Genomic DNA, 16,226 nt, shown 5'->3' with positions numbered 1-16,226 from the left:
CTAAGTCTAAGGATTTTTCCTTTATCAAACCAAATCCCGATGGAGGATCCATATAAACTTTCTTATTTAATTCTCCATTGAGAAAAACATTTTTGACATCAAGTTGATAGATAGACTATTTTTGTATAGAAGCAATGACTAAGAGGGTTCTAACACTAGTCATCCTAACTACATGTATAAATGTTTCTTCAGTCAATCCCGTATTCTTGGAAATAACCTTTGGCAACTAACCTTGCTTTATATCTCTCTAGACTTTTATCACTCTTAGTTTTAACCTGTAACACCCATCTACAACCTATGGTTTTCTTTCCTAGAGGTAGACTAGTTATTTCTTGGCTTTTATAAGGACATCTAATTCCACTTTCATAGCCTCAATCTAATGAGAGAAGTTTTTAGCTTTATTATAATTAGATGGTTCATGATAATAGTGTAATGCTATTAGGCGATTTCTATAGTTTGGAGATAAGGAGTCATACAACACAAACCTATTGGGTAGAATGAAAGTACAACTAGATCTTCTAAGACCAAATTCTTCTATAGAAGAATTATTATCAATTTCTAAATTTCCATCTAAGGTCTCTTCTTCGGGAGAAGAATACTATTCCAATGCATTTTGAGGGTTGCTTTGCTCACGCTGGGTATAAACACGTATATCTTTAGTATGACTATCACAAGGTTCTATACTCTCATTACTAGGATGATCATCATCAACATCTTGATTATTCAAAGACTTATCATAATTAGAATTATCATTTCTTAGAGCGAGATCAAATAAAAAAGTATAGTCTACTTCCTCTTTTTCATTGATTTTATCAAAACCATTCTCATTTTCTAAGAAAGTCACATCTTTAGAAACATAAAGTTTGTTATTTTTGAAATCAAAACATGTATATCCCTTTTGACTTTCTCACTATCCAGTGAAAACTCATTTAATGACTTTTGAAGATAACTTATCTCTTTTGTATAGGAGTACAAAACATTTACACCAAAAAATCCGTAATCTTTTGAAGTCGGGTGTCATCTTAAACGATTTTTTACAAGAAAAAATATTTTGCAAGGATGATGATGGCATTCGATTTATCAAATATGTTGAAGTTAGTGCGGCTTCGGCCCAAAAAGATTTTGGAATATCTTTAGAAATAAGAAGGGTCCTAGTGGTTTGCATAATATGTCTATGCTTTCTTTCTGCTAGCCCATTTTTTGGGGGAGTTCTAGGACAAGTCCTCTGATGGAAAATTTCATTTTGTTTTTGTTTTAAATAGTTTTGAAATTTATTTGACAAATATTCTCTACCCAAATCGGATCTAAGTATAAAATTGTTGCTTTGAAATTATTTTTTGACTATCATATGAAATTCTTTAAAAAAAGAAAATACATCGGATTTTAAATTGAGAAAGTAGAGACATACATGTCTAGTAAAATCATCAATAAATGTAACATAATATGAATAACCTCCTTTCGATACAACCGGAGAAGGGTTCCAAACATTCAAATGCACTAATTCAAAGGGTTTTTTAGAAATGAAAGTTCTATTTGGAAAAAGAATATATTTCATTTTGCCAAGTATACAAATCTTTGCACACTACATCTTTTTCATTATAATTTTTTTTCTTAAAAGGAAAAAGATACATTTTTGAATAGCTTGGATGTCCAAGTCTTTTATGTCAAGTTTCAATATCATTATCTTGGATATAGTTACAAAAAGATTTTGATGGAAGAGATAAACTGTCCATGAAATAGAGATCTCTCCTCCTATGGCGTTGCCCAATCCATTTCTCGAACCAGAGATCTTGCACAAAGAAACCTTTAGATGAAAAGAAAATTTTGCATCCATGGTCGAAAATTTGAGATACATAAAAAAGATTCAAATTTAACTTAGGAATAACTCTAATTTTTGGAACAATTTTTTTTTAAGAATTTTTAGAATCTAAATTTCTAATACTTTTAATTTTTAAAGATGTTCCATCGACAGTAGAAACACAAGGCAAACTTGGGTTAATATATATATATATATCGAACAAGGCAATCTCATGTGGGGTCATATAAAAGGAAGCTCTCGAGTCAAGAATCTATGAGCACTCATTGGAATAAGAAGAGGAGGCAATGACGACATTCGATGTAGAAGATTTGAGCATTTGTTGAAGCGTCATAGTTAGTTGACAAAGAGTGTCTTTTAGTTCACCTCCACTTTTGCCTTCTTCCTCTTTCTTCGGTGTGGATTCTTCTACACAAGCCACTTTATTTCTAAGCTTTGGACAAAACAGTACTCATTACAAAAATGATAAATTGACTTTTTTGATCTTCCATAGTTATTGTTCTATGAGCCATTTTGCCTCCCGAATTAGAGGTCTATATGCTCTAACATTATTCCCAGGCCTAGATACGGCCAATACTTCATCTTCTCTTTTAGCCATGCCAAGACGAGTTTCCCCTTGACATACTTTGGCAATCACAATTTTCTAAGGAAGTGAAGATGTCCTACGAAGGAGAGATGATCTTGTTCAAACTCCGGGCTAATGTATACAAAAATTAGAAAAATTGTTCTTTTTTCTATTTGTTCCTGCCTAAGTTTCACATCTTCGGTGGCCACCCATTTAGGCTCTAAAAGTGTCAATTCATCCCAAAGAGAGGACAATGCACTAAAAATCATGGATACTCATGTCTCCTTGCTTGGTTGTTCTAATTTTCTTTTGCAAGATCTTTTTTTAATGTACATGCCTTTCATGAACAACTAAGCTTTATTTGCTTTCCTAAATTTGACAATATTAACACAAATTTTTATTTCAATATTATTTATTAACCATGCAAGTATCTTTGCATGATTACTCTCCCAATCTTTTATTTTTGATTGATGATCTTCAATAATTTTAGATCGAATATCTCCTTCAAGAGCTTTTTTTTAACCTCCTTCAAGTTTGATGAGCTTGAGTTGAGGTTCGGGAATCGTGTCCATCACATATCTCCAAAGCTTCTTTCCTTTGAAGTTGTTGCACGTAGTGAAGGCCCACATCATGTAGTTGGTACCATTGAGTTTTAAGGAGAGATTAATTTTGTGGTCATGCTCCATTTTGAATGATAGAGAGGGAGAAAGAGAAAAGTGTGAAAGAATATGTCCACTTGCAAGCACCACGAACACAAATATTTTTGGATGCTTCTTCACGAACACAAACACTTTTTATCACTTTCCACAAGATCAAGAGCACTATGGCTTTGATACCATGTAATGAAATGAGGGAAAGATAAATACAAGCCAACTAAGGGCATACAAAAGCACAATTCAATGTGCACAACCACAAGTCCACTAGGGACAAAAGCCAACTAGGGCTTGCAACAAATACAAAAAATAGAGGATTTTATTGATAATATGCTTAGCTAGACGCATAGAATAAATGGGGACAATGTGTCTTTATTTATACACAAAAACACAAGGGGCAAGGAGCCTTGGGAGCTCCCATAGAGTCGTTGGGATTGCTCCCAACGGCTATAAACATAGCCATTGGGAGCTTCCAATGACTCTATGGGTATTTCCCATAAAGCCCCTCAAGGTTATCTTAATTACATTATTAGAAAAAATAAAAACAACTAACTAACCTATTCCTATTGGACCGACTTAGTTACATGATATGAAATGACCAAAATGGTCATGTTGGGTATTATATATATATATATTCTTTTATATTTAAGAATATATATATAAATACATACTTTAACAAAGGGTAGGTTTGGTTGTGTTTTTGAAAAGTGAAAATACAGTTCAAAAGAGATTTACTTTCAAAATCTCATGAGACTTCATGAGAAAGTGAATCTCAAATAAATGTGACTCACTTTTTAAATCTCACTTTTGGGTTCCGTGCGAACTCACTTTTTTTTAGGTTTACTTTTAGGGTTTTGTGCCAAAAAAGTTTTATGTTTGATTGCTTTTGGGATACTGTTCAAGTGAGATTCACTTTCTAAAGTGTATTAGGACATGAATCTCATGTGATCGAACAAGACATACCCGAAAATAATAAATAGATTATGCTAAGCATGATCCAGAGGTTAGTTTGTGCTTTTGGAGATATGATCTATATAAATCAAGGGTGTACCACCATAAGTTATGGTGGTTGGGTGACACAATAGACACACATATATATATATATATATATATATATATATATATATATATATATATATATATATATATATATATATATATATATATATATATATATATATATATATATATATATGTGTGTGTGTGTGTGTGTGTGTGTGTGTGTGTGTGAGAGAGAGAGAGAGAGAGAGAGAGAGAGAGAGAGAGAGAGAGAGGTTCTTTCTGGTATTCTAGCCCCTTAAAGCTTTCAAAGGAGGAAGGTTATTAGGAAAGCTGTAAAATACTTATGGGTGTTCAAGTTTGGCTTGTTCTTGTGGTGAGCTGAGCCAAGCTCGAGCTCATGGTGAGGCCCATGCAGATAGGACTGGTAAAGGATCCAAACAAACTGAGCAGAGGGTGTTCAAGTTTGGCTTGTTCTTGTGGTGAGCTGAGCCAAGCTCGAGCTCATGGTGAGCCCGAGTTAAACGAACTGAGCTCGAGCTGGCTCATTTACAAAAAAAAACATTTTTCAAAATTGAAAATAATAGAATTTGGACTCTAAACTTATTGAACGAAGCTTAAACTGGCTCATTCACAAAATAGTACATTTTCTTCAAAGCTGTAATCAATAGAATTTGAACTTTAAACTTATTGCTTGCAAGCCAAACACTTCAACCATCTACACTATGATATAAAATGCACGTAAAATATATTTATTATTAGTTAATGACATATACGGGCTGAGCTGAGCCGAACACCCATCGTTCATGTTCAACTTGCCGAGTATAATTCACAAGTTTGAATGAGCTCCTTACAGGCCAAACACAAGCTGAACCATGAGTGGCTTGTCTCATTTTCCAGCCTGCATGGGAACCAAACTATTTTGGAGTTTTAGTTTGGCTTGAAATTTTCATTGTCTCCAAATATCTCCTGGTTTATTTTATGTTCAAATTATGTTTGAATTGAACAAATAGCATTTGCATTAGGTACTATGATGTCATCATAAAATAAAGCATAAAAGATAGCTAGATAAAAATAAAATGTTAAGTATATAATGAATAATTGGATAAGTCTACAACCTTTTCTTTTTGTAGAAATGATCATAATTAGTTACATTTTTCCAACGCTACACTGTTTCTCAGGAATGTTAATGCTTGATAATGTTGCAATACCTTAAGTGTCACCACCAGAGGCATGTAAGTAGTTTTATAACGAGTAAAAGGCACATATATCAGTTACAGTTTGGGAACGTGTGACATCTTTTAATATGCTCTCCTTAAAAATGCACGAGAATATGTTTAGTGATAACAATATATGAAGCAAACATCATATTTCTAAATGTATTAGGTGAAAAAATTTTGTGGGCAACTTCTTATCCTTAAAGGAGGGCCTTGGACAGTAACAGCATCATACATAAATTAGTCATGATAGAAAGGACCTGAACTATACACCGCCAAGAAGAATTGAATAGGTCATTCTCCTTGTCTCATAAAGTTGTCATCATTTTGTGATAATTGAACCACTGTTATATTCTTAATACCAGTGAAAACTCTTCATGCTTTCTACATACTTTAATGTTACAATACAGACGAAATTGTACATGAAAAATAATTAGATTTGAGTTTTTTGGTTAGATGGTTAAGCTAATCAACTTACTAGAGTGCCCTCTATTGTGCAGATTTGAATTATTTAAGCACACCCTTTTTTCGTCTAAATTTTCCTACCAGTTCAGCACCAGCCCATGATGCGTCTCTTCTGTCACTGCTTCTTCTTGATTTATCCTGCTGATTATTCATGTTTTTCAAGTTTTCTGGATTTTCTGAGCCTGCTGCTTGCACATCCTTTTCTGTCACAACGTTACTACTTTTTGCATGCTCTGACTTTGTGATTGTGCCTTTTGGGCTGTTTCTTTTGGCCTTTGATTTTCCAACAGTTGCCACAAACTTCTTCAAATGTTTTATGTATTCTGGGTAATGCTCAAGGTTACAATGGCCACCACCCTCTAACCACAAGGGTTTGAACTTTTCTTTGCTCAGTTCCCAAAGTTGCTTCCCATGTGAGAAGTTGACTACTTCATCTTCTGTTCCCTGAAATTCAGCATTACTCTTGGATGAAATGCAAAGAACTGAATGCTTTAATGTGCAAATATTTCACAAATACATGAGTGAAGATTACTCACATGAATTACTGAAACTGGACAATTGACAAGGCCAATTTTATCAATATTCTGGAAGAAACAGAAAAAACATTAAGCAATCATTGCTCGCCTATAATTAGAAAATGATATAAATGTTCATAAGCTACCTTATATATGTCAAACCAGTATGTGTGCTTCACTGGATACAATACTCTTAGACCTGAGAGTATGGGGCTGTGTAAAACCACTGCTCTCAGCTCTGACAGTTGGGAGGCCAGCTCTAGTGTTGGTCCGCTGCCCACTGACTGACCATACAAGATTAAATCTTCATCTTTAACCCCATATTTCTCTTTGAGGCACTTATATGCAGCCTCAATGTCTGCATAAGTATTGTACTCGTTTGGCTGTTGGATGGAAAATTTAGAGTCAGAAAAGCATGGAGCTAACTACATCATTACACTGTAAATACAAAAGACCAGTAGAATTTGCAAAATCACCAGGATTATGCAATTGCAGGATCTCAAAATGTTGTTGATTTTATAAATGTCAATGACCCACCTTGCCAGTAGAATGCCCATAGCCAGAATAGTCATACCTGCAAAAGATGAATACTACTGATTACCAGCATCTAGAAAATCTCGGGGAAAAGAACTTCAAGGACTTCAGCAACTTGGATGAATACAGATGATGTCCCATATCTAAATTGCACCAAGATGTGGGTGACCTCAACTGCCAACTTGATCTGAATAATCTTAGTTACATTCCAACTTTATCGTCCAAATCAAGTTTGGACAACAGTTTGACGTGGATCATAATTGCACTTGATGAATGAGCTTGACATTAGCTAAAGTCAACCAAAGTTTACATTATGTTTGTTTACACACTACTTTTCATCAACTCCAAGGATTTACTAAGTGGTTTTGAAATGTATTTGATCCGGGTCAGTTCATCATTTCAAACTCGACAGCAAAATCCTCAAGTTCTGATGCTAATAAAAAATAAGAGCATAGTTAAGTGCTGAGATGATTTACAGGAACTTGCACAATATCAATCAGATTCTAAGTTTGTGTCTTTTTATGGGATGGAAATAATGTCACATCCAATCTTGAGTCCCAGAAAGTAGTCTCTATGCAGAATATCAATCTGCTATCTGGATCATCAGTTCCCAAAACTGGTGCTTCAAACAAGAATGGAGGCAAATTGCATAAGGATGCAAAAATGGTTAAAGCTCCTGCCACCTACTGAAAGAGAGATGAAGCAGAATACTAGCAGTTGGGACATAAAGTAAGAAACATGATGATTCATCAACAACAGAGTGCATTTTCCATGTCTATCTTATTCAAGCAAAGAGCACGAATATCTTATTTTTCTGAATTGGAATGAAATGAATACGGCATGCTTTGCATAAAAATTTACTTGCACTTTTGACTGGATAGTTCTCATACCTACATATTGCCAAACCTCTATTTTGATGAAATCCATCCATCTTGAAAATGGAAACCAACTCCTCGAGATTAGGTATCATTGTCTGTGTCACCGAGAGCTTTCTAATTTAGGAGCTATTTATTTGTCATAGTACAAAGCTCAGTAGTCGAAAGCGCTAGGTGGAGCCTAGTTGAACGCCTAAGCACACTTAGAGACCCAAAAAGAAAACAATTATTTAAAATAAACATCTAAACAACGGAATATTTTAAATGTCAAAATGCAGAATAAAAACCTGCTTATAATATTTTAAACAATATAAAAAATCAATTTTAAAATACCAATCTTGGTCCCCCTCTGTCCAAATACTTGCCTAATCATTTAGGTGCTCTTAATAAGTAGGCTTGCACTTAGGTTACCTAGGTAGCATAGGCAAAATTTTAACAAGAGATAACATTAGCAATTATTTTGTTGGGTATTTTGATTCATCATTTCAATCAAGGTAGAAGTGGGGTTTGGCATGTTGAGGCTTCCCTAACCATTTGTTAGTTGCAGCCTGCCAGGCATCTGAAGGGTTTTTTTATTTTTCTCAAATCTGACCATAGAATGTGTTCTACATACTTGATTTTATAAGAATGGACTTTTATATCATCAGATCCCGACACATGGGTAGTTCTTGTAAGGTTTGAAAATCGACTGTATATAATTTTTAAAAACATTTTAGCCAAAAAATTCATGTTTTTAATAAAAAAATAGGATCCAAGTTTTGTTTTCTAGCAAATCATCCATGAACACATCAAGAGGGTTAGATTTGCAAAAAATACCTCAAAACCCTGTTTAATCACAGTAAGCTCCTAACTTTAGTAGGCATCTAATATATATATATATATATATATATATATAAAGAGAGAGAGAGAGAGAGAGAGGTCAATTTTCAAATTAAGATGCCACAGATCTTGTTAAAGAGGCTATTTGAAAAACTCCATATAGATGTGAGAAAGTAACAAGTTGCTTTACTTTTGCCATATTTGAGTAACCGATATAAATTATGTAGCTGGAAATCCACTGTGGATGCAGACAAGTGCTTAGTGGATGGGTCCAGCATGCAACCCATTATAGTAGCAGGTTCTGCCAAACATGTGGCAATCAAATGACGGTTGCGCTGCACACTGCTAAAGGTATCTTTTTTTGTAAAATATGAAAAAGGAGATTATATGAGTGACCAGTGGCATATGCGTAATCACCAACATGTCACATTTTGATTGTGGTCACAAAAGCAAAAGAAGAAAGCAGTCAAGGACAAAGGAAGCAAAATACAAACAAGGAACCAACTTGCATACATAGAACCACTGAAACTGCAGAGGGGGAAGTCCAGTCCACTAAAGTTGGATAAGCTGCAGAGTTGTATGAACCTCAAAATTGGGTGATTTTTTTCTTCACAAGTTTGACGGTCTGTCTTCGGACGTGAGCAGGTAAAAGACAAGCATGTCAGTCTAATTCCGATGGTGGCAATTGGTGCCATTAGAAACCATCTACTAATGTATGCTTAATGAGCATTACCTTGCTTACTGAAAATCATGCAGCTCATTTCAGGCTTAGAAACAATAACTCACTGTTAACCCACAAAGCTGTGTCAACCTTCTCTCTCTCTCTCTCTAGAGAGGAATTATATGGTGAGTGGTGGTTTAGCATGATACAATACGGCTGTACGCATTCTTGTTTGTATGGGTCCAGCCACCAAATGTTAGACCTAACCATACACATGCGTTTAGCATGATTTGTGGGTGTCAACGAGTCGGATCTGGTTCGAAACCAAGGTGAGTCCTAACCCAGATCTGTTTTGAGACACGGGTACCAGCTCTGGACCTGAATCCTGTCGGGTCTGCTATAAGAAAAACCATACCCGGACCCTATAAGGATTACATGAACCAGACCCGGTTCATACCTGATAAAATAATATTTTTTATCACCTGGGTTTGGTATGAAATTTCATAAACCATACCCAGCTCCATATACTAATTGGACCTTTTGGGTCCAACCCGGTTTCTAATCTAACCTCTTTTTTTCATCACCAAACCCTGAGCCTATAGGTTTTGGTACGGATTGGGTCCGAGTCAAACCCGACCCATTGACACCCCTAGCATGATTTAATTATTATGTTAGGTCTTATCATGTTTAATACATCACCACTATAAAAGCACCCTATATATATTGTATATAATCATTGAGAGACTATAAAAAAAGACTATCATATATATATATATATATATATATATAATGGTTGAGTACCATGATACTGTAAGTTGGTACATACTCTTGTTTGTATCAATCTAGGCACCAAATTTTACATCTAACCATACATATATGATTAACATGGTTTATTTATTATCTTAAGAGGCTTTATCATGTCTAATACACCACAAGATTTGATTTCTGAGAAGGTGAAGAATCAACGGCTACGAAGATTGGCTTGGCTTATATGACCTGAACCCACTTTTGCTCACCTCATTAATGCCTGCGTCACATAACACTATGAGATGGACATCTCCAACATCTCAATGTGTTTGATCCTATATAATATCTGCAGCTCATGGCTACCACACTTGATCTGTGTTCTATCCAATATAACCACAATGGGCTTCTTGAAAATGAGTGTTATTCTACTCTCTGTCATTTGATAACTAGTTAACCTTAAGATTTCATTTTGATGTAATGATATAAAAAGAGCTTTTCCTGGGTTTTTGTGTTTCTTAATACTGGAAAGCTAGGTTCTTTTTTTTTTTTTTTTGATGCTCAGAAAGCTAGGTTCTTGGTAGAAACTAAACATGCACTTCCTGAAATTTCTTTTTGTCCTCAGCTTTCCAACAAATTGTAAGAAATCAAAACCTGAAGGCACTTTGAAATTTACTATAGCATCAAAGTTATAACCCTAGTGCGTCTAGACATGGGGAAAACGCCCCATTCAAAGAACATGTCTAGTTGTGGGGATGTGTATGGCTCTAACTCTCGGCAGTTTGGTAGGCCATAATTATTGAACCCCGTCATCCCCTGGTTATCTAGTAAAATAAGATGATTAATAAATAAGAATCTAATAATACGGATGTTTAAAAATTATAAAAACTAGGCAAGTTGTGTTCACATAACTAAAGATAATCCAATTGATCATTTCTTCTAAGCACGAACTTCCTGTGCTTTGCTAGAAACAAAAAATGTACATTCCTTCGTTCCTTTTTTTAATATGGCCGTGACATGTTAGTGTACAATCACAACATGCTCAACCAATCCCTAAGGGTGTGCTTGAATGCTCAGATCTCAAACTAGGGTTTGGGATCCAAGAATTAGAGATAGGTGTATTACTGACCCAACATCTCCCCCCTCCCCCAACCGACAACACGAGGGACGTGAATTATAACTGAAATATGAATCAGATCTCCAACTTTAATGGGATGCTATTTTTGGTATTTTTTTTTTTATTTATAACCTGAAGAAACTGCACCTAGCACAGAGACTTGGTCGCGCTGGCTCAGCTTGCCATACCTGCAGTTGTCAAGCCAACAGCTTAAAACTCCGAAGCTAGGACCCCCTCCCCTAGAGACCTATGCTGGGCATCGGCTGACATAAAGGGGTGACACCCATGAGAATCAAATCTTGACTGCCTGTCTAGCGGTCAAGGCCCCACCCCACTACTCCAACCCCCCTTGAGGCTTTTGGTGCTTGTTTATTGTTGGTATTAGCATGGATCCCATGCCAGATGCAATGCATGGATATGAGGTCCATGACACTTGAATGCATGTTAAAAGCTAATAATCAAAATTAAGGCACCCGCCTGGGTCGCCCCAGTGGCAGCGGACTTGGGGAGAAGGTGCTGACTTTTTTGTCCTATGTTCGACTTCCACCGGGTGCATATGTGCCTTTAACTGGTAGGCTCCTTAGTGTCAGTGACCCGACCTGGGTTTTACCTCACAGGGGGCAGGCCCATTAAGTGACCCGGTTCTCGGCGAGGGTTCCTTGTCATAAAAAAAACAATCAAAATTAAGAGTATGAATGCCATATTAGACTGCTTCAAAATACAAACACTGAAACAAAGCCGCAGTCAGGGTGGCACTTCTAAGCACATAACAGGATCTCCAACCAAAGTGGTGGTTTCGAATGAGATAGCTGTAAGGCTATTAGATAGTCGGAGCATTAGTAGCTTCAAAGAAGCCCATAATTAACAAAACTAATATTCAGCTTAAATAGATTGAATGGGGATCGATCGAGATAGCTGTATGGTTAAGTAGAACTGTCATAACCAAGGGGTCTCAGGTTCAAATCCCCCAGCTTGCCTATCCGAAGAAGAAAAAAAGACTTGAAATAGATAAAGAGTGCTAGATACAGTTGGATTTAGCGTTATACCTGTATTTTAGTGTCTTAAACTTTAACAGCCTCGGATAAACAATGTCTAAAATTTTACTTCTAATGATCTTAAAGTTGGCTGGAATAGACTCTTAGAACCTTTGCTGAAATAATGCAATCCCGTCCTACCCTACCCAATTCCGTGATATTTTTTCCCCGCAGGACCACCCAAATTCACAGTGCAAGAATGCCTTATGGTCTCACCACACCAACTAACCAGTCACACACTTACATTGTATAGGGAGAGGTAAAACAAAAAGTAAGAGCACTATGATGGTGTGGCCGCTGCTACATGAAAACTCAATCAAAATCATCCACGGCAACTGCCCATCTTCAAGATAGATGGTGCTAAACAAATGCAACGCCATCCATCTCAAAGATGAATGGTGTTCTCTGAAAGTGCAGCACTTTTCAGAATGTCCCCATAGCATGGACATATGAACAGTGCATGTGGTGCACAGACAAAGTGGTCAGGGTGATGGGCCCGTAGTTGGTCAGAGGGTGGTACGCTGGGTTTGGATCATTCTGAACTATGGACAAACAAGTACAAACTTACTGGACCATGTTGGTATGACTACCATGGTCAAAAAACGGAGTGCAGCTTTATTCTCCTTTGAATTGCGCCATGGACCAATCAGAAGGTATACATGGTTCTTGTAGGGCCTACCACCCAGTTTGGTTAGATGAGTCCACGTATTTGACCATGAACCATTCAAACAACAGACATGGTGCTAATGGGTAGCACGTCGTTATAGGTGAATGACTATTGTACACTAGGTTAGGACTTGAGGTCATGTGAGCAATATGGACCCAGTATATCTGTACCCTGATAGTCGTGCCTCCCATGATTCATGGTTGAGAAGCTGCATCTTGTTGCACTATGAATCAATCAAATCGGGGTACATGGTGGTTGTGGTCCCAAACCAGCTCCACTAAGGGACCCTGGTCCATGGATGGTCATAGATCGAGGGCTTGTACATGGGTTGGTGTCATTTGCATAGACTTTGGTTGGCGGTGCCGTGGTACCACCCTACGTGCATATATATGCAGGCCATGGTTGAAATATTGCATCTAGTTGCACCATGAATTCATCACATTAGGGAATACGGCGATTGTGGTTGATGCACCAGGTCCACTAAATGAGTTTAGACTGTGGGTGGTCGTAGGTCAAGGGCTGGTACATAAAATTTATGATAATTTGAACTAAATATAGACTGCGGTGGGCTATACCCTATCCGGGCATGCCGACCGTGTGGTTGAAAGACTGGACCTTGTTGAAACATGGATTCAATCACATTGGGGTATATGGTGCTTGTAAGTAGGGATGCACATGAGCCGAGCTCAAGCTTGGCATGTTCAAGCTCAGCTTGCCCACGTAAAATGGTGCTCAGGCTCGGCTTGTGTCGAGCCCGGGATGAGCTTGGTTCGGTTCATGAGGCTGAGCTCTATACTGGTTCAGGCATTGGTGATTCGTGAACCGGTGTACAGGCTCGGCTCAAGTTCGGCCCAAGCCTGAACCAAGCCGAGCCTTAACCAGGCTGAGCCCGAGCCAAGCCCGGGTCACTCAGTGTTTCACACTTTTGACGATAACAGACAGAGCTGGCCCAGGCTTGGTCCGGATTGAGAGAGAGAGAGAGGCGGGGTGGGGGCTCGAGGCTGGGCAGGGGTGATTTTTTAATATATATATGATATATTATATAAAATATAATACGAGCCGAACCTTATTGAGCCTACTGAGCCTTATCGAGCTCGGTAGGCCAATCAAGCTTGGCTCGTTTGCTCGGCTGAGCCTCAGAGCTCAATTCAAGCTTGGCTCATTTATGGGATGAGCCGAGCCCGAGCCAAGCCTGAGCTAGCTGGGCTTGTTGTGTATCCCTACTTGTAAGTCCCATGCCAGCTTCATTAAGAGACCCTAGGTTGTGGATGTTCATGGGCCAAGGCCTGGCATAAGAGTACCGCCTTGGCCTTCATGGTTCGGAAGCAGATCAGGTCATGCTGAAAATGAGCGGTTTTGCTCATGCGGACATCGTGGCCGTCTGTTTGCATTTTGGATGAATGCCACGTGGTTTTGTTGACTTTTGAGCTTGTTAAAACGCAAATTGGATGGCCACGATGTCCGCATGAGCAAAAACGCTCATTTTCAGCATGACCTGATCTGCTTCCGAACCATGAAGGCCAAGGCGGTACTCTTATGCCAGCCATCGCTACCACGGTCCAAAGGCTGCACTACATTGAAACTTGGCATTAGGGTGCTTGTGTAGGCTATCTTTGGTCATGGGTCAAGGCCTGGTGCATGGCTTAGGGTCATTTGAACCATACAGAGGTTAGTGTGTGGTTGGTTACCCTTATGCCAATAAAGGCGGGGTAGTCCTACCATAGCCAAAGACCACACATCTAGTTAGTTGCACCATCAATCCGTCACAATGAAGTAACAATGGCTCCCGTGGGCCCCCGCACCAACGCAACCCTACGCTATGGTTGTTTGGTCATGAATCATGATGCAAATGTTAGGTACATAGATCAGCATCATTCTGACTGTACAGACCTTTGACAATCATGGCAATTGGCAGAAGCCCACAGCATGACCAAAAAAAAAAAACAACAACCACATCTTAGTTGCAGCACGGATCAACCATACATTGGTTCATGTGGGACCCACACTAAAAGCTCGACTAAGCGAACCTAAGCCATGATTGGCCATGGCTCAGTGTCATAGTTCATGGCTAGGATTCATTTGGAGTCATAGAAGGCTAAATGTTTCAATGGTGCAAGGATCTAAAAAACAAGTTTAACTTTTGATTTCAAAGCCGAAATAATAATAATTGTTGCTATTATTATTATTGTATAACAGTATGAAAAAAAACGCTATACTAAGCGGTACCATACTCTTTTCAAAAACCGCTTGCTTTTGTACTTTCTTTGCTTTTCGGATCTTGCCATTGTGTTGTTAAGCAGGTTTTCCTAAGAGCTTAAAAAATCAGCTACCCACAATGTACAATAAAAGGATTTGCATTTTTATGTCAAAACCAATCGAGATACGATTCTTAGCAAACGAAATGTATCGAATATGCATCCTTTGGATCAAATTGATCATATAAAGTTCGTGCAGATGGGACCGTAAGGTCGCATTATCGTAATTAAGGGGTTTCGAGTTGGAATTTCCCGAGGTTATCACTCAGCCTGCCCATCAAAAAAGAAAAAAGAAAAAAAAAACGCGCAAGTTTCTGCCCAACATGTGATCCTAGCCGTTGAAATGCATCGGTTGGACGATGAGATAGGATACAATTTATTTTTCAACATTTTCTCATGAATAATAATAATGATGATGAAAAAGGAGGGGAATAGAAAGTACCCCATGAGGTTGACGCGAAGGTGGACGCTGAGCTCGATGAAGAGGTCGAGCATCTGGCCGAGGTCGGCGGCGTTGCCGTGGGAGTAGAGCAGCGTGGCGCTGGCTGCCGGATTGTGCAGGTAGACGGCCACGATCTCCTGACCCCTCTTCGTCCTCAGCATGTGCACGTCGACGTCGTCCCTCCGCCCGATCTCCGACAGGTACAGCCTCCCCGACTCGCCGTCCGACTCCACCCTGTACGACGGCGGGCTCGGCGGGAAGAACGCCAGCCTCGACGCGATCGTCGACGTCACTGCCCCCATCCTCTCATTCCCTCCTTACCAGAGCATTACTCGATTTTTTATTTTATTTTTTCTTCATCGTTAAAGGAAAACTCATCCAAAAATTCAAAATCTGTGTTGCAGCTGAGAAGAACAAGAAGAGAATTGTTGGAAAAAAGAAATATGACTAATTAACTAATTTTCGGAGAGAGAGAGAGAGAGAGAGAGAGAGAGAGAGAGAGAGAGAGAGATTCGACTTAGTCTACTTCTCCACCGAGATGGCCGTGAAGAAGGGACGAGTTTTTATTTATAGGGAAGCGAGATAGGGTGGGGGGAATGGGGATGTCTAAATTTTTTGTTCTCGGATTTGCCCTTAAAGTATTTAAAAAATAACAGATGAGTTCTTGGTGTCGAAATCCACGGCCACAGAAAACCGTTCAAGGAACCTTAAATACCATCCATCATCAAGATGAACGACAACGGAGAACATTTACAGGTGGATGCTCCATCGTCCTTTCCCGGATGGGCCTCGCATGTCTTTGTTATGCTGTCCACACATCCGATGGATGGCATCGACAGCTATGAAAT

General features: G+C 38.4%; 1 protein-coding gene across 1 annotated transcript; it reads right to left on the bottom strand.

Annotated features, from left to right (window-relative positions):
• Positions 1-5,484: 5,484 nt before the first annotated feature.
• Positions 5,485-15,903, bottom strand: LOC149834221 (uncharacterized). The gene is made up of 5 exons (XM_090011282.1): positions 15,379-15,903; positions 6,768-6,804; positions 6,377-6,613; positions 6,252-6,299; positions 5,485-6,159 (listed from the first exon to the last, which is right to left on the bottom strand). Exons 1-5 carry the CDS (start codon positions 15,678-15,680, stop codon positions 5,758-5,760), a joined length of 1,026 nt encoding a protein of 341 aa, XP_089867408.1. The 5' UTR covers positions 15,681-15,903; the 3' UTR covers positions 5,485-5,757.
• Positions 15,904-16,226: the final 323 nt, after the last annotated feature.

This window comes from Nuphar pumila, chromosome 6 (genome assembly GCF_984573655.1).
Source record: "Nuphar pumila chromosome 6, dmNupPumi1.hap1.1, whole genome shotgun sequence".
NCBI classification, from domain to species: domain Eukaryota; kingdom Viridiplantae; phylum Streptophyta; class Magnoliopsida; order Nymphaeales; family Nymphaeaceae; genus Nuphar; species Nuphar pumila.
Note: the sequence above shows the minus strand (reverse complement) of the source record. Positions and strands in the feature narration are given on the sequence as shown.

Excerpts from the sequence above, each read along its gene's own strand:
- LOC149834221 (XM_090011282.1), bottom strand. The coding sequence starts at position 15,680 with ATGGGGGCAGTGACGTCGACGATCGCGTCGAGGCTGGCGTTCTTCCCG. Across the intron at positions 6,805-15,378 it reads CTTCGCGTCAACCTCATGGG|GTATGACTATTCTGGCTATG; the intron begins GTACTTTCTATT and ends CATCTTTTGCAG. Across the intron at positions 6,614-6,767 it reads ATGGGCATTCTACTGGCAAG|CCAAACGAGTACAATACTTA; the intron begins GTGGGTCATTGA and ends TCCATCCAACAG.